General features: G+C 39.4%; 2 protein-coding genes across 6 annotated transcripts in view; one reads left to right on the forward strand and one right to left on the reverse strand.

Annotated features, from left to right (window-relative positions):
• Window positions 1-24,531, reverse strand: part of LOC126955751 (signal peptidase complex subunit 2-like) — a 705,796-nt gene that overhangs the window by 144,722 nt on the left and 536,543 nt on the right. The window lies entirely within an intron of this gene.
• TRPC3 (transient receptor potential cation channel subfamily C member 3) overlaps window positions 1-24,531 on the forward strand; it is a 73,097-nt gene that overhangs the window by 5,869 nt on the left and 42,697 nt on the right. For all 5 annotated transcript variants that reach the window (XM_050792625.1, XM_050792626.1, XM_050792629.1 and 2 more), the window contains exons 2-3: window positions 13,675-14,446; window positions 21,465-21,653. In XM_050792625.1, coding sequence (XP_050648582.1) covers window positions 13,675-14,446; window positions 21,465-21,653 — 961 coding nt within the window. The remainder of the gene's footprint in view (window positions 1-13,674; window positions 14,447-21,464; window positions 21,654-24,531) is intronic.

Raw genomic sequence — 24,531 nt, forward strand, 5'->3', positions numbered from 1 at the left:
TTCTGGGAAGTTTTAGTTCTGAGAAGTTTTCCTAACCACCATTTTTATTCTTTGCTTTTTCTAGAATTTCTATTGTCTTGATGTTGGACCTCCTGACTGATCCCCTAGTTTTTGTATCTCTTCTCTTCTGTTTTCCAATGCTTGCTTTTTCTGTTTTTTCTATTTCCTTGTTTCTATCCCCCAACTCTTTCACTGAATGTATTTCCATCTTAGTGATTATATTTTTAATTTCTAAGAGTTCTTTCTTGTCTTCTGAGTATTCTTTTTTGTAGCATTCTTTATTTCAGAGATCCAGGGTTTTTTTCCTAATGTTTCTCAGGGGAGGAGAGATTGGGAAATAATAAACCTGGCTGTTGGTATTGACGAACTGGGCAAGAGTCCCCCTGTTCCTAGTTCCTGCCCTCCCGTAGGCCTGGTATCCCCACGTCTAGAGCATTTCTGTTTCCGTATCTCCAGAGATTCCATATCCTGTCCCTTATAGGGGTGCAGGAGGGTTGTCACTTAACCATATCAATTAGCAGGTGGGAATGTAGGGGGAGGGTTTCTATGCACTTGTTATACAGCCAATCCCCTCATTTTAGGTTCCAGCCTTATCTCTACTTTCTGGAATTCTTTTTGCCTTCAATTTCTGGGCATTCTCTGGCATTGAGCTGGGTGGATCAGCGTGTTTTCTGTAACAGCCACTCCAGTTGAAACTTCTTTCCGTCCACTAAATGATTTACTATTTTAACAACTCATCACCTTTCCACCATTATATATTGTGGCTTGGAGTTACAGATGTCTCTTGGTTTCATGGAAGATGAAATTTGTGTTGCAGTTCCTTTTTCTCCTTGTTTAGAGAGGTAATTTTGAAAAGGAGAAGTGGTGAGAAAGGCCTTTATTTCACCGTCTGGAGACTGAACATCTCTATGATGGTGTGTTGTGTTTATTTAAGCCCTATCATTGGCAATATTATTGAACATAACCAAGAATGGCAGAAGGAAGAACATTCTTACTCGTAACTGATCTTACTAGGCACATGGAGTAGATAGTAACTTACACTGTGTGGTAAGAAGGTCATCTGAATTCCCCACCTAAAATCATCTTAGTACCACACTTCTGAAATTTAACAATATAGAATATTTTGAAGAATAATAGAATGTTTGAATTTGAGAGGATTTCATCTAGTCCAGTCTCTTATTTTACAAATTAAGAAACTGAAGCTGCAGGTTGACATCTGATTCACAGCAGCCCCAGGCCATCTGAAATCCCCAGCTTTCCGGGACTGTGCTGTTCGTGCTGTGGCCTCCTTTGGTTAAGCATTTCTGTCTGCCTCAAAGAAAGTTTAAAATGCATGTACTCCTGGGAGAAGCAATACAGGAAACTATTAATTAGTATTAATTTATTTATGAAATCCAATTAATTCATCATTTAAATTTGGCTGCTGATGGCAGATCAACTTGAGAAAGTTGGTAAGCTAAGTAGGAGGTCTAGGAATAAGGGAAAAGAGGAGAAAAGGGTATTGCAAAGCACAATTGACCCCCTGCCAAATATTATTTATGATTATCCCTTTTATTAATATTAGAGAGGTGAGAGGATCCCAGTCCAGCACTAGACCGTCTTCTGAGGACTGAGTTAGAATTTTAAGGATTTTTCATTATTGTGCTGGGATATAAAATGTGTCTGTTCTGCTGTCCCTCTCTCTTTCTCTTAAAGTTGTTATTAAACATTGAGCTTTTCCTTTGCCTACAATATCCCATAAACCTTTGACTCCCCCACCCTCCCCCAGCGCCCACCCCTGCCATTTATAATAGGCAATCAAACACCATGGGAAATGTAATAGGAGGAAGAAAACTTTACGGAGTTGCTGTGCCCTTCCTAGCTCAGGATTGGGATATCCTGTTTCAGGGAGGATGCTTAAGGAATGATGAATGGCTGCTGGACATTCTTCTAAGGAAGGGAGGCTCTTTGCTTGTCCAGAAGTCTTGCTTCTCAACCCTCTCCCCTGTACTGCCCTTGGAGTTGCATAACATCCACCCAGAAGGGGCGCCATATTAGTGGGCTGTGCTGGGTGAACACATAGGAGTCTGGCCAGATACAGAGGGTCTGCAGATGTGGACTGGGATGGCTGACTTCACACTTATGCACGAGGGGCTCAGCAGTGACTTTGTGAGAATAACTAGGATTGTTATAGCATTTTGTGTTTAATTTAGCATTTAGGTCAGGTATATTTGTCTTCAATTATCTAGTTAAAAAAAAAAACCCAATTAAAAATACTATTTTCTTTGCACTGTTCAAATAATAGGTGATAATATGGATTTGGTCCTAGGTCCTTTTAAAAAATGAGAATTAAATGTCCACAAATGCGTGACTTGTTAAGGAAAATGTGTGACTTGTTTGACTTTAGATATGGATGATAATGATAGAAAACCAGATCCCTTTATTCTAATAACTATATGTATATAATTGATAGTGACTAATGTATTTAAATATGAACTTCTCTTGGGTCAGTAGAAGTTCCTTAATTTTATTATCTAAAGTCATTTTGTCTGAATTCTTGTTCAAGTGTAGACTGAATTTATATAACTTTTAATTTCATTGTCACTGATCTTCCTGAAATAATAAAAATTAGTTTTAAAAAACATTGTGAAGATGAGTTTGAGATTTGTTTAATTACTGATTATTAAAAGTTATTAATTTTAAGATTTATCTTCTGTTTGCCTCTAGATTATCCTGATAAAATATAACTATGTAAAATCAAAATCAAGAGATACAGAATGCATCAAATACTTTTGTGGTGTAACCAAGAATTAAATGTTATTAAGCAGAAATTTGCTTTGAAAGAATGATTGTTGACATTACTTTTATTATTATTAATTTATATTATTCGTGACATTCTTTTTTTATAGATAAATCACTTCAATGCCCCTCCACCACTGCTTCTTCCACACATAATCCTATGTGACCAGGGGTATTCTGTAATCTAGAGGGGGAAAATTGTTCCTTAGGTCTTCAGTGATGTGGTTTAAGTATGTGTGCATCTGTGCACCCATCCCTCCAATGGATCTCACCGTATACTAAAAGCCAAGCATATGGATATGAAAAGAGGCAGCCTTTGCCTTTAAGAACATTTTAGCATCACTGGGGAGATAGGCATGAAGACAGACAATTGCAAAGCAATACAGTGGTTGGTTTAATGGGGAGTTATACACAAAACACAGTCCTAGAAGCATAAACATCTAAGTTCTAGAAGGCATTTGCTTGAATACTTTCTTGGGCACATACATTTAAGAAGTATTACCAAGAAGTCATGCAGGCAATGGCTAAGGGTCCTCACTTCTGCTCCAGTGTACTTTTAGAGGGAGCAATGCACTGTTAGGTATCTGTTTGCTTTTCTGGTTTTAGCTGCTGAGGAATCTGGCAAAGAGCTACTCATGCTTTCATGAAAAGAAGGAGAGATAAAGCAATGGAGATAGACCAGGGTTCCTCTCCTTAAATACACAACAGCTTCTTGCTTCTGACAGTCATTAGGGCAAATGCCAAAATTATCATATGTCTAATAGATGTTTTTTAAGTTTTTTTTTTTTTTTTTTTTTTTTTGAGACAAGGTCTCATTCTGTCACCCAGGCTGGAGTGCAGCGGCGCAATCTTGACTCACTGCAACTTCCGACTCCTGGATTCAAGCCATTCTCGATTCTCGTGCCTCAGCCTCCCAACTAGCTGGGACTACAAGCATGCACCACCACGCCCAGCTAATTTTTGTATTTTTAGTAGAGATGGGGTTTCACTATGTTGCCCCAGTTGGTCTAGAACTTCTGGCTTCAAGTGATTCATCTGCCTCTGCCCCCTAAAGTGCTGGGATTACAGGCATGAGCCACCATGCCTGGCCAAGATTTATTAAAATTATACATGAAGAATTCTGAATATAATGCAGGCCAACAGAAACTATCAGGGAATTCATTACTGTGGAGACCTAAATATCTCTCTGCGCTTATAAGTGCTGGAATGTTTACATTTTAAATATTTATGTGTGTGTGTCATGGGGCGGTGGGAAGGATGAGAATCTTTAGAAATGAAATCTGTGCTTTCCTCTTTCTTCAGTGAAGCACTTTATCTTGCTGGTTTGGATGTTACTGTGACAATGTATTATTGAGCTCTATGATGTGTAGGTAGATGTAGGCTGAGAAGTAGGTATGAGATACTTGTGGACTACCTGTGGCCATGTACCCTCTAACTAAACAGTTGAACTGATGGGCTAGCTTTCTCTACCCTTGCATGCTGGTGCATTTAGCGGCTACTGGGGTTCAGTATCCCCATTCCACTTCTTTCCCTCCAAAAAATATATATTAAGAGATGTTCAAAATGTGCGTTTTTGATGATATTAAGACTGTTTGTCAGATTCTCTCTCCTCCTTCCAACCACATACACATAAGCCTACTGTGTAGATGTCAGATGTCTCCAGAGGTAGGCGCATTGACTGACAGGTGCCTGCTTGCCAGGGAGATTATGGGATTTTTCTATTTTTTGACTTTTCTTCTCTGATTTTCTTGTCCTTTGTCAGTACCTGCTGCTTCCCACCCTCATTACCATTTCCAATTATCACCATCTCCATAGTGTAACTAACATGGTGGCTGTTCTCTAACACTTTCCCCCACCTCTGTGCTTTTCTCACTACTTATCTTCTGTGGCTCCGTCTGCTCTTCTTGCCCTTCACAAACTGATGGACAGGATCCTGGCTGGTTAGCGCTGTCACTTTCTTCAATGTGGTGAACTCTCCATCCAAACATTTTGGATGTCATTCTCATTAACTCAACTCACAGTGATGGTGTTCCTACTTTGCTTGCTTGCTACATGGGTTGAACAGTTGGTTAATCTTTACGTCATTCAATAAAGGATTTGAGGTGACTTCCTTAATAATGTTCATGTATTGCAGCATGCTAAGGAGCTTGTGATTCAACCCAAAGAGCCATGTTAGAAGCTGTTCTTTGTAGAACCAAAATGTTCCAACACATAAGCTCAGCATACATTTTAATAATGATACTTGGATTTATAACCCATTGTTCATTTTCTTATTCCCTAGCAGCATCATGATAAAGTAGCCAGGAAGAAGACCTCTGAGCTCTAATTTTCTAGTTCTGTACCCCTCAGTGACTTTAAGGGAGGTACCATTCTGATGAAGTCTTTTAATCTGCAGAATTAGTATCAATTGCCAAGTATTTTTGAACATATAGTACATTGTATAAGGTACAGTGGAGATAATATATCAAGAATAAAACATAAGAAGCATAAAACGTTTATCCTCAATTGAACTTGAGGACATGAGTGTCACAGGAGACAATAATCCAGGAGATGAAATAAAATTAAGTGTCTATTATTTATGAGTAGACTACCTATATTACAAAAGCTCAGGCTGACGTGGTCGGGAATGGCTTCAGAAAGGATCAAAAGACTCAACATTTCATATTGAACAGAATCTTGTGGGTCATATCGGCATCGCCCTGTGAAATGTGACCCTCTGTATACAGAAGTGTGATGTAAACTGGACCCTGATGGTAGGAAGGATTTGAACTGGTGAAGAGCAGAAATAACAGTATATTCAGGGAGGGAAACGTAAGAGGAACATCCCAGAGGTAGGTGTAAAAGGGTCAAGAAATCATTCACAACTTGGATGGGCAGCAACGTCTAGCTCCTGTAATCTGCCTGTAACAAAAGTCTGTCTCCTCAGCCTCCCACCTACTGAGTAGGAGAGAAAAAATTAAATGCCCAATCTGTGGTTCACATTAGTGTGTTTTTGCTTACTACACAGACACTCAACAAATGAATAGTGCAATCAATAAATTAAGCAATTAAGTCAATTAAGCAATTAAGCAGTTATGTGAATTGACAAGGAGGGAAGGCTTGCTCTGCATTTTGCAGGGATTTGGTCAGTTAGGACAGTGTCTCCCCATGTCTTGAGCTGGCGTGGAAGGGGTTTTTGCTTCCTTATTCTTGTCCCCCAATCTCCAAAAGAGCTCAGAGTCTCAGTGGCCTGTCTGCCAGCATTCAGCACACTGCAGAAAGAGGCTGGGAGGCTGGCCTCTTTTATCTTAGTTTGATACTAAAAGTAAATGTTTATTTGGATAAACTTGCTCAGGCTCTCGGGAACTACCCTTTCCCCTGCTCCTCTCTGTCACATCTGGCCCTTGGGGGAGGGGAGCTTTCCCCCTGGACGGGGAAACAGTGTCCTCTAACTCTTCTGGTCTCTGGGCACTGTTCTATGTCTACTTGGGTGCTGCTTGTCAGCAGAAGTAACTGGATCTAGGCTGACTTTCTTTTGTTAGAAATCCAGATATGCTCCCTCAAGTACTTGGTTTCATCAAAGCTCCCACCGCTACAAAGCCCAGCACCTGTAACATCCTCCATCCGCCTTACAGTACCAGCAGTCTGTCCCAAGCCTTAGTGCAGGCTACCTGGCTCTCATAGCAGGGTCCACATCGCAGGGGAGATGAGGGTGGCTTGAGAAAGCTCTTTGCTTTACCCACATCATTCCATTACTTAACCAGTATTTAAGGTACTTCCTTATTTATTGAATTCACATCTTGACTTTTACTTCCTTGCTGTTGTTTATTTATCCTCCCAGAACAGTAAGCATCACGGCTTTGCTGTCAAAAGTGGGAGAGCTATCTTGTCTGCACAATGAGAGCACTTTATGATCAGGGTCCTTCAGGATGAATTAGAGGAATAAAGGAATTGAGCAAATCTTTTCATTAGACAATTTCTCTTTTCTCAAATTCTGCTTGCAAAATCCTCAAAATCATTCAGTCGAAAAATAGAAAAATCCCATAATTTTTTGCTTGCAAGAATCTGAACTTCTCCATGATCCTTTTCTTTTCACTCCTCTAAAATGTATCTTCTTGAACTCCTCTTGAACACACTCACCCAACTCTATGCTGCACCACCCACCCTCCAGGCAGAGATCCTGAGTCAACCAGGGCAAAGATCTTGTATTGAAAAGGCAAAAAAGCAGAGCACCTTAATATATTTTCAACAAATATCCTTAATAGTACGTGAGTACCCTTGACAGTACAGGAATAGCAGAATAATATGTTTACAGGACAGTGAAGAATGAATCTGAGGAACAAGGGAAGGAAATTTGGCTAGGCAGGGTGGGGTGGGCTGTGACCATCCCTAAAAGTCATACAGAGGAGTTGCGACTGATGAAAAGAGCAGTAGGGGGGTTACTAATGGTTTTCTGGTTGTTTTTTTTTTTTTAAAGAGAAGTGTGATCTGGTGAAAGCAGAATTTACGAACAGGAAGATGCTGGGCATGTTTGTCATGTATAAAGAGGAGAATCAGGTACAGCTGGAGACAGTGAAAAATAACATTCAGACAGATTCCAGGTTGAATCCCAGTTCTTCGTTATTTTAGCATTTGTGTTACCTTGGGCAATTTCATTTGAGCTCAGTTTTGTTATCTATGAAACAGAGAAAATTATAACTACTTCGTAGTATTGTTATGAGAATTAAATATGATAGTGCATTGAAAACACTACATACATATGAGGTACTCAAAAAAGTTTAGTTGCCTTCCCTCATGCCATCTCTGCTGGGAAGCTATTACAACAGCCTAGCTATGGCTTGATAAAGATCTGGAGGCTGGTGCTGGCAGTGAGAATTGGAAGGAAGCATTCAGTACAAGAAACATCCCAAAGCAGAAGCTTTAGAACTTTGTGACTGACATGATCATAACAGTGAGTCATAGATGACCTTGAAATTTCTAAACCTGAATAATCAGCCTGAGATACAAATGTTAGGAGTGGGAGCTGCTTTAAGGAAGAAGGTGAGTTGGGGCATTTTAGAGTGGCCATGGGACAGACCACAGTACATGTGGGACCTGAGGTCAGGTGAGAGGATGGGATCTAGGAAGCAATTTGGAAACTCAACTAAACAGATATTTATCAATATTTACTTTCTATGGGTCACTGGGTAGAACTCTGTGGATAATGATAAATAAAACATGACTGTACTGTCTATGAATGTGTACAGTAGTGGCATATATGAGAGGGTATTTATTAATACTCTGGGTTTTTTTTTTTTTTTGAGACGGAGTCTCGCTGTGTTGCCCAGGCTGGAGTGCAGTGGCCGGATCTCAGCTCACTGCAAGCTCTGCCTCCCGGGTTTACGCCATTCTCCTGCCTCAGCCTCCCGAGTACCTGGGACTACAGGGCCTGCCACCTCACCCAGCTAGTTTTTTGTATTTTTTAGTAGAGACGGAGTTTCACCGGGTTAGCCAGGATGGTCTCAATCTCCTGACCTCGTGATCTGCCCGTCGTGGCCTTCCAAAGTGCTGGGATTACAGGCTTGAGCCACCGCGCCCGGCCTTTTTTTTTTTTTTTTTTTTTTTTAAATAAAGTCAGACACTTGAGTCCGGGAGCCTGAGGTTGCAGGGAGGCAGAGGTTGCAGCGAGCCAAGATCCTGCCACTACACTCCAGCCTGGGTGACAGAGTAAGACTCTGTCCCAAATAACTTAAAACAGGTTTAAAACACATGGAATATAGGATATTTGTTTTTAAATCTATGTGAGAAATCATTTAAAAAAGGAGAAAGACTGTGCCAGAAATTTGCAATAAGATAGTAATAATAATTGAGCAGTTTTAGTTCCTAGCTATATTCCTGGATACCGTAAGAGGGGTCAGCGGAGTGAGGGTTATACAGTTTTTATTATTAAAGGACAAAAACTCATCTGAAGAGAGAGGCTTGTTGATTTGCAATTCTAGGTTGACTTTGGCACTTTAATCCTCAAAAAAGGTACAAAGAATACTATAGTGAACTATCTATTTAACTCTTTAATTGTTTTTGTAAAGATACAGTAACGTTTTAAAAATATCACTCCTTCATAAAAGCAAGGTCTTGACATTAAATGGTCACTGCTGAAGGCATTTCTGTAGGCTGCCTACTTGCTGTGCTGTGGTTTAGGTAAATAGCTTCCTGGAGACCAAATTTTAAATAGTTAATAAAGTTTAGGGAAACTAAATGAATGTGAGACTACTTGTCCCTTAGCCTGTGCTGCTCAAACATATTATTTCCACTTCATTTTTGGCAGGACCAGAGTGACAACTGCTTGAAGGCCTCATAGTCAGGGGTCATTGATCCAGGATGCTCCATTATTTTTATATTGGAGGTTCCCAGGAATTGTAAAGGACTTTCACTTAAAGTACGTATTTCAGGGTCCAACCATGAGAGATTCTGACTTAGTTCATCTGGAATGGGGCCCAGAAATCTGATTTCAACAAGCCTTCCAAGTGACCTTGAGGCAGGTGGTACTCAGGTCACACTTAGAGAAACCCTGTCGGAGGTCAGATGAGTTGATAGGAAAGTTATGAGAACTGAGGAGTGTTACTTGTATTTTAGCTTCTGAATAGAGTAGAGCAGAGGGTTTCCTATAGTTCCACCACACTATTTCTCAGAAGAGCCTTTCATCTGCTTAAGTGTTTTGTTTGGACAAATTCTAGGATCGCAAAAAGCATGAAAAAAAATGTTTTGCCTTAAAATGTATTGTCAGTGTCCTCATTCAGGCTGCCATGACAAAATATCATAGAATGGGTGACTAAAAAAACAAACAAACAAAAAAACCCAGAAATTTATTTTCTTCCAGTTCTGGAGACTGGAAGTCTGAGATCAGGGTGCCAGCATGTTCGTTTTTTGGAGAGGTACCTTGTAGGTGGCCACCTTCTCGATGTTTCCTTACATAGGAGGTAGCAGGGTGAGGGGAGCAAGCCCTTTTGTCCTATAAAGGCACTAATCCCATCATCAGAGCCCCATCTTTATGATCCTATGATTTCATAATAATCTCCCAAAGGCTCTATCTCCAAATACTATCACATTAAGGGTTAGGGCTTCAACATACGAATTTTGTGGAGACACAATTTGGCAGTTGGATTTTTTTTTTTTTTTTTTTTTTGAGACGGAGTCATGCTCTGTCGCCCAGGCTGGAGTGCAGTGGCCGGATCTCAGCTCACTGCAAGCTCCGCCTCCCAGGTTCACGCCATTCTCCTGCCTCAGCCTCCCAAGTAGCTGGGACTACAGGCGCCCGCCACTTCGCCCGGCTAGTTTTTTGTATTTTTTAGTAGAGACGGGGTTTCACCGTGTTAGCCAGGATGGTCTCGATCTCCTGACCTCGTGATCCGCCCGTCTCGGCCTCCCAAAGTGCTGGGATTACAGGCTTGAGCCACCGCGCCCGGCCCCTGGCAGTTGGATATTACTAGCTATCTGTATTAGTCAAAAGATGCTTAAACATGGCCCTCATAGATCTGCGGGTCAGTGGTACTCCAATGCTTTTACTAGAAAGACGTCCCTGCAGAATGTACTGTCACAGTGTTGAATGACCCATTGGATGAAGATCAGAGGGTAGGAAATTCCTGGCAAAATAATTTTAGTGTTAACATTGCTAGAGTTAAACATTCTGTCCCATTCACCCACATTCCTTCCGTATTTTTCATGCTAGAAGAGATACATTGTCAAGGCCAGCTGAGATTATGTTATGTATTGTGGATGATGTGAATATTGACTCGTTCCATCAGTTCAGACTAATGAAATTTATCTTAGTACTATAAGGAAAGTTAACAAAAAGACACTTCGATTTGTGAATTTACCATGAGTGACATTGTCAGCTCTTTTATTTTGATAAAACAGTGTAATTTGTTCTAATTGAGATATCTGACTTCTCAGTGTCAGAAGTTTTTAAAGACAAAATAAAAATGACATGTGATTTGTTCTAAAATCAGACATTTCAGTTCAAATATATAGTATGGAGGTATAGCTTCTGAAGGAATAAGATAGTATTAAGAAAAAACCTAAAATACTAAGAAATAGAAAGGAAAAATTCATGAAAGAATGATGTCCTAATATTCTCAACCCAGTGTCTTTTGGGAGAAATAATAGGATTTTTATAAGTGATTTTCCCTGTAGGTAGCAATCATTAAATTAAAAGCCTTTCCACCAAGATGTCACACTTTAATAAGGGTTTATTTTTCCAAAGATAACCCCTCTGAGTATTGAAATTCTGACATATATACTCCGCATAGATTTCCTCTCATCGATACATAATATTTTATACAACATGGAATTTCTTGTCATTTGAAGAATATCAATTCATAGATTAACAATAAAAATATTGACCCAATGAAGTCAGTACCACTAATAGTCATAAAATATACTTATTGCTATCATATTTACAAGATTTGTTTAAAATCCTTGTCATAGAGTTTGGTCTTGAGACAAAGTTCTCTTCTATGCAGTTCTTGTCCACCTAAAAGTCATTATTATACCAACACACACCCCCCCACACACATGTCCCCCAACTCAGACTTGCACCCTGCCCTTGTCTCCCACACATACCACACATCATACACTCTACTCCACACCCTCCCCTACACATCATACCCTACTCATAACAGCCAAATACAGGACATTTATTTCACTTCAGAAAGATTATAATGTAATGATTTCTAATAAATACTTATATTTTAACATTTTTGTCAACTAAGGGATTAAAAAATAAAAATTTTAATAAATAAAAATATAAAACATTAATTTTTTGTTTAATAAAGAGATTCACACTGTGGTTAAAACTATTCAAAATATGCAAGAGGGTATAAATGAAAAGTGAAAGTCCCCCTTCCTCTATGACTTCTTAGTCCCAGCCCAGATATGACTTCAAAAGCTTCATGTGTTGATTTCTAGAAATTGCTACAAATACATATGTGTATATAAAACAAATATGTTTATTTAATTTTTAAAAGTTGATCAGTTGACACCAGTCGAGCCATTAGAATTGGGTGCCAGTCACAGCACTGTGTCCTTGCATAAGTCAACAAGCCTCTCTGGGGACCCCTTTAGTTGCCATACCTCTATAGAGTCAGGCTTGCCCAGCCACATTTGCCTTAGTCCCTATCCGGGAGACCTTCTGCCAGTGGCTTCTGTGCTCCTCTCTCTGTTTGGGGCCCACAGAGCTGAAAACGGAGTTGGCACTGGGCTGCCTCTGATTCCTCTTGCCAGGGAAGCTTCCCAATTTAGTCATCCACCCCAGGCACCCAGGGAGGCCGGTATCCTCTCTAATTAATTTTCAACTTCTGACTCCACGAATACAGTTTTTTCAATGGTAGGAGGTATTTCTGGAATATATATTCTAGAAATAAAGCATTTTCTTTTCTCGCCATTCACTTTTAACTTTGACTTATTTGCTTCAAAAGTCAGTATTGTGGAAAAAGCTTTATCTGGTACTTTTTGGTACAATTCATCCCACCAAAAATCACAGATTTTTAAAAGGAAGTTATCTTGAATGTTGGAACTGGGTAAGGTAAGGTATAGATTTATACAATATTTGTGCAATATTTTAATAGCCACCAAAATATTGCACAGACTATTGAAAGATTATAGATAGTCACAATGTTAAAAGTGTTTATTTAGCATTGTTTTTCAGAGACCCTGAATTTCTGAAAAAGCTTTTTATTCATGAGGAAAATCTGGAGAACTTTATAAAATTTGATTTTATACCTGGCATAAGGATGATGCACAAGGAAATGAAACTATTTACCTAGCATCACGGAAATTAAGATGTGAACTCAAATCACTGTACACATCAATTGACATAACTTTTATAATGCAGCTAAATAAATCTCAACTAATGTGGTTGTGTTAGGATTTCAGTGCACATTGATCTGGATGTACAAATAGTGCCCAGCTGCTTTACTCACAAAGTAATTCTAGTGATTTTTAAACCATAATCAAACCTTATCCTTTCAGTTCCAAGAGGCAAATATGTAATACTAGTAATTAAATAATTCTCATTACAAAGGCACAGTTGTTTTCAATGAAATCAATCTAGGTTGATGCTCAAAATTGCTAAATCTTGTCTGCATCTTTGAAAAGATAAATCCTGTAACTTGGGGATGGGTGAATCCCCTTAAGAGAAATGCATAAGGTGGAGGGTGTGGGGGCGATTGGCACGTATCTGTAGTCCTAGCTACTTGGGAGGCGGAGGCGGAGGATTGCTTGAGCCTAAGAGTTCAGGGCTGCAGCTGTGATCTTGCCACTGCACTCTAGCTTGGGCCACAGAGACCCTGTCTCTAAAAAAATATTTAAATAAACAAAAATTTTAAAGAGAAAAAGATGAAACTAAGATCCTGCAAGATGATACTTGGCCTAAACCCTGTGCTTTTTTAGGGGGCTGAGGGTCAATGATTTTATTTAGTTAAAAGGATGCAATGACTTGGCAGGAGTGTTTTGGTCTCATTCTTGAAAAAATTAACTTCCCTTAGCCTTCAAGCCTAGTACTTTAATGCCAAGTACCTGCAAGCCTCAATGTCCAAGACTTTTAAGAGCAGAAGGTACGATGAGTTACATCTTTACTAGGGTCACAAGGAAGGCATGGGTATATGGAAATTTTTATTATTCCATCTGAATATCATGTTCTAGAGAACAGGAGCATTTGTTCTGAAGGGCTACCGGCTCCCTTCTGGGATCTAGCAGCCAGGGTTAGATCACAGGTGTCACTTTCAGGCAAGTAGTTAGCAACGATATCGCTAGCAACTGAGCCGGCCCCCTGCAGACAGAGGTTTGCAGTGGGTACTGTGTATTACAGAAAGGGCCCTGACATGTGAAAGGAAGGAATATGCCCTAATATTCTACAGTTGTTTTATCGTTGCTACTGATTAGGTCCATGGAGGGAAGCCCATCCCTGAGACGCATGACGGTGATGCGGGAGAAGGGCCGCCGCCAGGCTGTCAGGGGCCCGGCCTTCATGTTCAATGACCGGGGCACCAGCCTCACCGCCGAGGAGGAGCGCTTCCTCGACGCCGCCGAGTACGGCAACATCCCAGTGGTGCGCAAAATGCTGGAGGAGTCCAAGACGCTGAACGTCAACTGCGTGGACTACATGGGCCAGAACGCGCTGCAGCTGGCTGTGGGCAACGAGCACCTGGAGGTGACCGAGCTGCTGCTCAAGAAGGAGAACCTAGCGCGCATTGGCGACGCCCTGCTGCTCGCCATCAGCAAGGGCTACGTGCGCATCGTAGAGGCCATCCTCAACCACCCTGGCTTCGCCGCCAGCAAGCGCCTCACTCTCAGCCCCTGCGAGCAGGAGCTGCAGGACGACGACTTCTACGCTTACGACGAGGACGGCACGCGCTTCTCGCCGGACATCACCCCCATCATCCTGGCGGCGCACTGCCAGAAATACGAAGTGGTACACATGCTGCTGATGAAGGGCGCCAGGATCGAGCGGCCGCACGACTATTTCTGCAAGTGCGGGGACTGCATGGAGAAGCAGAGGCACGACTCCTTCAGCCACTCGCGCTCGAGGATCAACGCCTATAAGGGGCTGGCCAGCCCGGCGTACCTCTCGTTGTCCAGCGAAGACCCAGTGCTCACAGCCCTAGAGCTCAGCAACGAGCTGGCCAAGCTGGCCAACATAGAGAAGGAGTTCAAGGTAAGCTTTGCGCTCTACCCCGGCTGCTCTGCGTGCTCACCCACTTCCCCACTGCTGCCTGGCCCGCTCTGCCACCGTTCGTTCCACATTCGATTTTGCCCAGTGAATGTGAAATCACGAGGGACTGAGAGCATCATTCAGACCTCGTCTGATGTTTTCTTTCTCCCTCTCAATGATGGTGCTGTGACAAATTCGCTTTGGGGATCCAGTATTCTGGATCAGAGAGCTATAATTATGGTGCCGCTCTGTGTTCTGGGTAAGCATTAAATAAAACTCAAGATTTCTCCCCTTTTTGCTAAAAGGAGGGTTTTGGTGTGACTTTTTGTCTTCCAAATCCTTCCTCCTGTTTTGTAGTTAGTTGTATGGTAGAACATAAGTAGTAATAGTTTGTTTTATTTCCCCTGAGGGAGTGTACCGTTTCTGGAGTTCCTGCAATACTAGGTCTGTGTTGGACTGGACAGAGCAAGCTCCCATTCCATCTCCACGATAGTGTTAGTTTTGAATGCACTGTTCATTGGCCCAAGCATTTGTGTATCCCTTTAGAATCAAAAGTCAAAAGACCAATAAAAAATACTATTAAAGTCATTTCACTGATATGACAAAATGCCTTTCCCTGAATTCCGCATATGTATATTCAGAATGGTGAGCCGCAGATGTCAGTTCAATCTAGAAATATGAGGACAGCAAAGTGATTTGCTTTAAGGGATTTTTTTAATGAGTGAACTTTTTTCCTGGACATTATTTTCAGTCAAGCAGTATTATTTATTTTTATAAAAATTATACATTAACGACAGGTCATTTTTATTTTTTGATCAGTTGCTACCTCCTCCTATGCATTTTGATTGGCTACTAAATCTGGGTATTTCATAGTTCTGATCAATATCATTTAGACTGTTTTTGACAGGTTCTTGTCTCCCATTTCCCATCTAAAAAGATGATTGTAGACATCAATTCCTTAAATTATTTTCTAGATGCTAAGTTAATCTTTTTAGTTGAGTGTTATGGTGTCAGATCACAGAAAAAGTGATTATTCTTTCACATCTGAATATAGTTTTTATAGTTAGTGAGATTTACACAAATGCAACTAGCAATATAATTCAGGTTACAAAAAATATACTTTGTCCCGGTGTTGCAAGAAAATGGTGGGAAAGTGGTCCCATCCCTTTTCCATACACACAAAATTCCCTGGATATCCATCAATGCTCATTTTGTCCCAGTGGAGATCTGGACTTACTATAATTTTGTTAATCCATTAAAATTTTTTTCTGATGTAAAAGCTACACACATTTATTGTAAAAAATTTCCAAAAAAGGTAAAATACAAAGAAGAAAGTAAATGTTACCTTATATCTAATCCCTTTGAGGAGATTCATTATGTGGTATTTGAAAAGATTTATTTACTTGGCCCCCAAATGATTTTTTTTTTTAGATAGAACTCAGAGCAAGTTGGAAACTCCAAATTCTGTTTAGAGACAGTAGAAAAGCACGTAGGTAAAGCACTTTTAAATATCACTTTGTTATTTTGAAACAGTAATTAAAACATAATTCTAAACGTATTTATTTGCCACTGTTTCAAATGCCACACAAACCTTGTTTTTACACATTTTTCTTGATATATACTGAAAGTCTGCAAGAGATTCTATAAAAGGGAATATTTTCTAAGATCATGTTTTAATAATTTACTAAAGATGGTGATGTTTGCAATTCCACCCAGAGACGTCAGCTCAGTGCAACTATGGTAAGAGAATTTGTTATTCATAGTTTTACCCTGAAGCTGGCTAGATCCATATTGGTAATGCTTAGAATCTCTTTCATTGTAACTTAAAGAGTCACCTCTGATAACCTTTCAAGGGTGGGGAAATATCACAAATGAAGAGGCAAAAAGAGAGAAAACACAGTTGAATTCTAGAGAACATCTATAAAGCTGCCAAATATCTATAAGGATATGCAAAAATCATCTAAATCTCCCAGCTCTTTTTTCTAGATTATATGGAAAGTGCTTGTGTAGCAAGATAGCCCTCTCTGAGCCGAAATTAAGACAGTTCTTTAGAAATTATAGTCTCCGAGGACTTCACGTCTCTCTCCCCTAACTCAATGTGCCTTTTCTCTCTCATTTTTACCTGTCCTTGTTATTCCTTTCTTATCTGTCTTTATTTCACCTTTCTCCCCTCTTGTCCCATGTTCATGTCCATCTGTCAGGGCTTTAGACAGGCAGAGAAAATAGTGCTTCCATAGCACTGACCCAGAGACTCTGAGCTCTGAAAAGGCAGTGAAAATGAAGCTCATTTCTGAGGCAAGCAGGTAACCTAATTTGCCCTATTCCATGGTGTTCGCTATATTCTTCCCATGGGGACTTTGAGCTCAAAGTGTTAGCCTTGAAATAAAAAAATAGTTCCCTAGTGAAAAAGAGGTGATTTTTTTCCTTTTAAAACACCTATATTTATTTTATCTTATCAATGGCCCATAATATCTAGTATCTTACCCCTGAAATTGCCATCATTTAGGTGCTTCAGAGAAGATTCTCAGCCACTCTGCAGTTTTCACATTTCTTTGAGAAATGCAGTAGGCATGGTGCTGAAAACATGTGAAAGTCAATACCCTAAGAGGTCAAACATTCTAGGACACAGATTTAGATAAATTAGTGGAGGATAGCTCTGTGACAGGTTATTAAAGAAATATTTTGGATGTGCAAATGCCATTTGAAGCTATTCTGAGAAACAGAATATTGGAAGGATAGACTCTTGGTCTAATCCTCCAAAATGTCAGTGGCAAGGAAGCCAGTCATTTATTAAGCTGTGAGAACGCAAATTGAAATTTTCTAGTTCTGACTGAGTCATGACGCACCTTTTTTGTAAAAATAAGGAAGCGGGGAGAGGCGTTTGCTTCCCCGTGCCTCAGTTTTCCTCTCCTTAAAGTAAAAAAACAATTTCACCTTATATCACACTACAGCTGTAAGGAAGAAAAAAAAAATGAATATAAAAAGCAAGATGACATTTTATAGCAGGAAAATACTCTAGGAATCATCTTTAATTTTGCAAAAGAGAAAGCAAAGGCTATAGGCAACATTTCATATGCTAAGCCTAGATTTGAGTGTCTTGAGTCCCAGTCGTAGGTATTGTATCTAATATAATGTACCTGGTAATATCGAAGCACTTAGCACCTAATTTGTACCAAACATGTTCTAAGCATTTAATCCTCATAGTACCAATATTGGGTAGGATTGATTATTCATGTCAGAGACGTAAAGTGAATTCCACAATATCACACAGCCAGTAGGTGGTAAAGCAGTATTTGAGCCCAGGAAGTCTGGCTTCAGACTCTATGCTTTTAATCACTATGATAACTTGCCTCTTTTGTTATTAGGGAAAGGGCCTGACAGAACCAAGCCTGTTAAGAGTTGAATTTCAGTTTTCCTCTTCAGGATAAAAAAGGATTAGAATGATAATTAAACCACATACATTAAAAGGAGTGTGCAGAACCTGTAGATATATTGTAATGAAGACTGAACTTCATTATTCTTCCTCTGGCTTGAGCGGATCCTTAGAGTTTTAAGTTCTGCTCTATAGGGTGTGCAGTAGGTCCACCTGCTAACTGTGGAGGGCTGTGGTAATGGATGAGTGGTTTATTAAAGACCATTATGCAAAAGTAACTTAAAAGAAAATTATTAGAAAATGTAGACCAGAAAATGGTCTGATCTGTGAAGTAACATGGTGGAATTACCATTCAATGCGGCCTCATGGTGGAATTAAGAGTCGATGTGGACATGATTGCTTTTGCAGCTGAAGAGAGGCTGTTCTTAGCTGGAGTTCTCCATCTTTCCCGGCGAGCTCTGCATAGGTTTAAAAAAAGGTATCCAATTACTGTAACAAAAGAAATCACCATTATCTCCAGTTCTGATTATTTTCTGCACTCTGGCAACAGACTTCTTTAAGTGGGAAATGTTTAAATTGTTATAAAAACAAACAGTGCTGTCCTTGCAGCATGTTTGATTATCAGTTTTTTGGATTATTTACTGATCTTTCAGTGGATGTGAAAAAAAGCTTTCCTTAAAACTAAACAGTTTATAGACTATAATTTTATAGGTAATGAGTTATTATTTAGGCATTACTGCAGATGTGGGTACTAAGTTTTCTTCAAAGCATGGAAAGTAGCCTCTTTCTATTTCTGATCAATGGAGAAATGACCACCCTATGTTGTACCAAATCTTACAGAACAGTCTGAACTGAAGAATAACATGAGGAAATTTCATCTAAAAAAATCGTATTAAAAGGGAAGCTTTATATGGCAACGGGCATGGATTTAATACTTCTTCTGGATGCTATAATAAAATATTTCATTAGTCTTTCAGGAATGGAAAGCAGATGGATATTTAACTGACACTCTGCACAGAAACCAGAGACTGAACATTTTATTAATTTTATCAGTTGCATGGTACCAACTTGAATGGAAACTAAAGATTGAAGTTTTATTCATTTTATCTGTTCCCTTATGAGGGGAAAAGGATTAACTGTAACTGTTCTTTATCTGAATTTCTGATATCTGAAATGGAAACTATTCTAATCTGTGTAGCCTTTAAACAGTCTCTCTTCTTCTTGTTTATTTTAGCTGATGACGTGGTTTTGCCCATCAAATCACATTAATTATGTAAAGGAAAAAAATTGGAATTCTTCACGTCTTTTATTTAAGTATGATTTTTGGAAGCCCAGTAATTCTACTGTGCCAAATATTACTTAGTTATATAGACACTTACAGTGTCTCAGGACATGTTACAGTGGGGAATTCTGTTTTCCTCAAGTGTTCCACATTAGATTATTATCTGGTTAGCCTTCCTAATAGGCTAGAATTTTAGTGAAAGTCATAAAGTGGAACTAGGGTTTCCAAAAATGAGACACTTTCTCAGGAGATGGTCATTGACGCCTTCATTAGAACAAACGGACTAGAAACAAAGCTCCATTCAGAAGGCAACAAGGAATGCTACCAACTGACTTAATTATAGTAGTCCACAGCAGTATATAAGTATGCAAATGAAATTAAAGATTCATGGATTATTTTTAGCAAGGTGTTAGTTCCAGTGGCCTGGAAATTTTTCTCTCAGGTACTGAATTCTGTAACCCTTGAGAATTCCATTACATACAATGATATATTTCTCTTCTTCTAGTTCTGCAGGGCATAATAATATGCCCTTCAGAGAAACAAACAAACAGAAAACCCTCTGTATACAGGTGGGTATCCATCTACCTCTCTACAGTCGTTCTAAACCAATTATTCTCAAACATAACATGTATCAGAATCATCTGGAGGGTGTGTGAAAACACACACAGATTGCTGGGCCCTACTTCAGTTTCTAAATCAGGACATGTGGGCTGGGGTCTGAGAATTTGCATTTCTAACACATACCCAGGTGCTGCTGATGCTGCTGTTCTGAGGACTACACTTTGAGAAGCAATGTCTCCAGTAAGGCAAGGGATAATGAACTGGACAAGTTATTTTTCACTGTCAACCTAAATAACAGAGAGAGAGGTTCTCTAAAAGAAAATGAGGCCGGGTGCAGTGACTCACGCCTGTAATCCCAGCACTTTGGGAGGCCCAGCTGGGCAGATCATTTGAGGTCAGGAGTTCAAGACCAGCCTGGCCAATATGGTGAAACCCCATCTCTACTGAAAATACAAAAAAATAGCCGGGTGTGGTGTCACCTGCGTGTAATCCCAGCAACTTGAGAGGTTGAGGCAGGAGAATTGCTTGAACCTGGGAGGCAGAGGTTGCAGTGAGCCAAGATTGTGCTACTGTGCTCCAGCCTGGTGACAGAGCAAGACTCCATCTCAAAAAAAAAAAAAAAAATAGAAAATCATATTTATCTGGGAATGTAATATTGCAGTGGAAATACAAGTGACATGGTAAACTCTGTGTATTCAGGGAGGTAAAGAAAGACAAGTTTTTTAAAAGAAAAGTGAGGAGGGCTACGCTCCAGGAACAATAACAAAGGCAGAGCTAGTCCAAAGTTGTACAGGCAGTTGCTGGGCAGACGTCCTCACAGAGGTATTTTTTGTGTAAGGTCGCGATGGCCTTTATGCAAGGTTATGGTTTTTGCACCCTCTTGTGATAGTTTTGTGTGTGAGAACCCTTCCTTCATGGCTTTCTCTGACTCTATTAGTCAGGGTTTTTTTGTTTTGTGTTGTTTTTAACACAGTTGACTTAGTTTTGACAACTTTCATATCACATATAGTTGATCTTCTACATCAAATTGCCATTTTAGAAAAATGGCCATTATAGAAAAATTTCCAATGTAGAAATGGTCTTGTTTTGACTTTACAAGAACTACTGTTTGTACAAAAGAGAGAAAACTCTTTGATTCTTTGGTCTTTCAGCATACAATTTTTTGAGTAAATGCTTTTTAAAATTTTTAATTGACAAATAATTATTGTATATATTTATGGGGTACCATGGGATGCTTCAATAGATGTATACAATGTGAAATGATTAAATCAAGCTAATTAACATATCTATCACCTCACATTACTTTTTGTGGTAGTGAGATATTTGAAATTTACTCATCAATTTTGAAGTATATAATATAGTATTAAAGCTATAGTCACTGTGCTGTGCAGATAGATCTCAAAAACTTACTTCTCCTGTCTAAATGAAACTTTGTTCACTTTGACCAGTATCTCCTCATTTCATCTCTACTTTACCCTACGTCTTACTCCCACCCCCTGCCTCTGGTAGCCACTTTTCTATTCTCTGAGTTTGACTTTTTTAGATTCCACATATAAGTGAGATTATTATCATGCCATTTTCAGAACTATCTCGGATGGTTGGGCTGTTTGCAGGAGAAGGAAACCTGGCTAAGGGGTTGGGTGGGTGCAAATCCAGCCTGTATTCAGTTCAACAAGCCTTGCATCCAGGTAGGCTGCAGCTTTCTACCCCCAAAAGAAGGGATACCTTTTTCTAATTCACCCAAACACTTTCCATTGAATAAAAGCAAATTATTTGTGTTAAAACACTAAATCTCTTGTTCTTAGAATGACTATCGGAAGCTCTCCATGCAGTGCAAAGACTTTGTAGTGGGTGTGTTGGATCTCTGCCGAGACTCAGAAGAGGTAGAAGCCATTCTGAATGGAGATCTGGAGTCAGCAGAACCTCTGGAGGTACACAGGCACAAAGCTTCATTAAGTCGTGTCAAACTTGCCATTAAGTATGAAGTCAAAAAGGTGAGTGGGCCTACTTTCATCTAGTGCCATATTAGAATAAACATGTAATACAAACTATGCCATAATCCTAGGAAAATTATTAAAATAATAAGACTAGATGCTAGTAGGCTGGGCAACATGATTAGACTGTGTCTACAAAAAATAAACAAAATTAGCTGGGCATGATGGCATGTGCCTGTAATCCCAGCACTTTGGGAGGCCAAAACAGGAGGATCACTTGAGGCCAGGTGTTCAAGACCAGCTGGGCAACTTAGCGAGACCCTGTCTCTACTAAAAATTTAAAAATTAGCCAGGCATGGTGGCACGTGCCTGTAGTTGCAGCTACTTGGGAGGCTGAGGCGGGAGGATCACTTGAGCCCAGGAGATTTGTAGCTGCAGTGAGCAACGATAGCACCACTGCACTCCAGCCTGGGCAACAGAGCAAGCAAGTCCTTGTCTCAAAAAATAAAATAAAAAATAGATGCTATTGATAAAAGGTTTTTTTGTAGGGGGTAAAGTTGCAAGTTAAATGTGTAGCTTCTGATCCTTTCTACTTTTTACCCATGGTGGGACCTTGAATAAGTCATAAATTTGTAAATTTCAGTTCCCTCATGTACCAGGAGGATAATATCTCTTATCTATCTCAGGGTTTTTGTGGAATTTAAATGGGTTATGATATGCAAAAGCACTCTGTAAAATGTTAATTACAATACAATTAATAATGCTGTTACCTGTATATGTTTTTGTAAGGCACTTTTACATTCTTATGTGAATCCTTGCAGCAAGTCTGTTATTATTCATTTTATCTACAAAATATGTCAGTAGATGATGGGGTTTCTATTCTACAAGGAAACTGAGGATTGCCAAGCTTCAATGGCGTGTCTAAGGTCACACAACTATGGAGTTGGTCATGCAGGTGCCAGAAATAAAAATTATGATTTTTTACTCTGGTTACTGCAGAAAAACGGTTATGTGTTTCTATTTGCCAACTTGTGTGGGGCTTTTAAATAATTCATAAAAATTGTAGTTATAATGTTTCACAATAATAAACATCTCAGTTATCCAGAATCCAATACTTTATACATGTTATATAACAGATTTTTTTGTACTTTAAGAGAAACTGATAAATCACAAAGAAATAATCTGTTATCAGCTCTGGTTTTATAAAGTTGATCAATTTACAAAGAGACAAGTGTTCTGTCTTTTCTGCAGTGTGACATGGTGCTTAAGAGGACAGGCACTAGAGCCAACCTGTAAGGATTCAGGTCCCGACACCACCATGTGCTCCTGTGTGACCATGGGCAAGTCGCCTAACCATCCAGGCCTTCATCTGCTCACTAGTAAAGTGAAGACAATAGTTGTACCTACTTATTCATTTGTTTAAGGATTGCATGAGATAATGCATGTAAAGTAATTAGCACACAGTAGTACATCGTGATTGCTCAATAAGTATTAGCTATTAATAATAACATTTCTACATTATGAAAATTCACACCCAGAGTGATGACTCTTAAGCTAGTTAATCCTCAGTCATCAAAGACAGATTTCATGCCCCTTGTACTGAATCAAGTCCTTAGTAAGAGGAATTTATTTAAGTAGGAAGGAATTTAGTGAGTGATATTGAGGAAGCTCACAGAATCCTAAGAAGAGGTACAGGAACAAGCTTATCTAAGCTGTGCTTCCAAAAACCTCACCCAGAACCAGGCACAGCGCTGACCTGCTAAGGGAGTTTCTGTGGCCCAAATGGAACAATTCTGTCTCTGCTGCTCCCATATCAGCACAGAGAGGATGCTCTGAATCCTGCCTGTTTTCATATGGCTCTTTCCACTGGTCAAAATGCCTCTGATCAGTGGACCCAAGCCAATGTTTGCACCCTCGCAGCAAGCGAGGATGGGGAAATCTCTCTCACTCTGTCTCTGTCTCTTTCTCCTCTTTCTCTCTCCCCTCCTGTCTGTCTTTCTCTCTTCTGACACACATAATTCTGCTACCACAATGTAGAAAACTTATACACATAGTATTTGCAAGATTTTGGTCAACCATTAATGGCAGATCTCTCCTCTATTTCATAAGACAGTCAAATGTGAAGATTCTCAGTAAAGATGGAAATAAAACCACTTTTCAAAGAAAGTATGTTACAAGATAATTAAATTGGCTAAATTGCCCTCCTCTCAGAGCGTTCTTGCTAGTTGAGGTTTAGTTATTAATATATTGAGGGAAAAGGATAATTTTGAGCAAGATTGATAGTAAACTGTTTTTCAGAAAACTCTGTGGACATATATTCACACATCCTGCAATATGTATCTCTTTTCTTTGACACCTGAGAGAATTGATTTCAGTTGTCACTGGTTTTTTATCATTGCTTTGAAAGTGTTATATGAGCAGAGACAGCTCATCTACACTTGTGCTTCTGTCAACTAAACTGCCTTGCAGAGTTTCTTTCTTCCTGCATGTTAACTTTAAATAAATTGGCATGTAGGTTACAGTGTATGAGGTGTCGTTAATAATAAATTGATACCAGTCAACCATCAGGCAACCAAAAAAAATATTTAGAACTGTAAGGAGATTCAAGACTTTGCAAACCTTCCTGGTTTTGTTTGTTTTATGCTATAAAAGGAGTATTAATGAGTAAAGTCTTTGATTTGGAATCCTCACTCAATAAATGTATGTAAAAATTATATTCTAGAATAATAAATATACGTAAGAATTCTGTTCTAGAATAATAAATGTGTATAAGAATTATATTCCAGAGTGCTTGCAAATCCCCAATTCCTCCTTTCTTTCTTCCTTTCAAAGGCTTCCTTCATTTTCAGTCAACACTCACCCGTCTTCACTCTCACAAGGAGGAAAAATATCACCCTACCCACTCCTGCTGCTTCCTTTTCCCACCATCTCATTTCTA

Source organism: Macaca thibetana, chromosome 5 (genome assembly GCF_024542745.1).
Source record: "Macaca thibetana thibetana isolate TM-01 chromosome 5, ASM2454274v1, whole genome shotgun sequence".
NCBI classification, from domain to species: Eukaryota; Metazoa; Chordata; class Mammalia; order Primates; family Cercopithecidae; genus Macaca; species Macaca thibetana.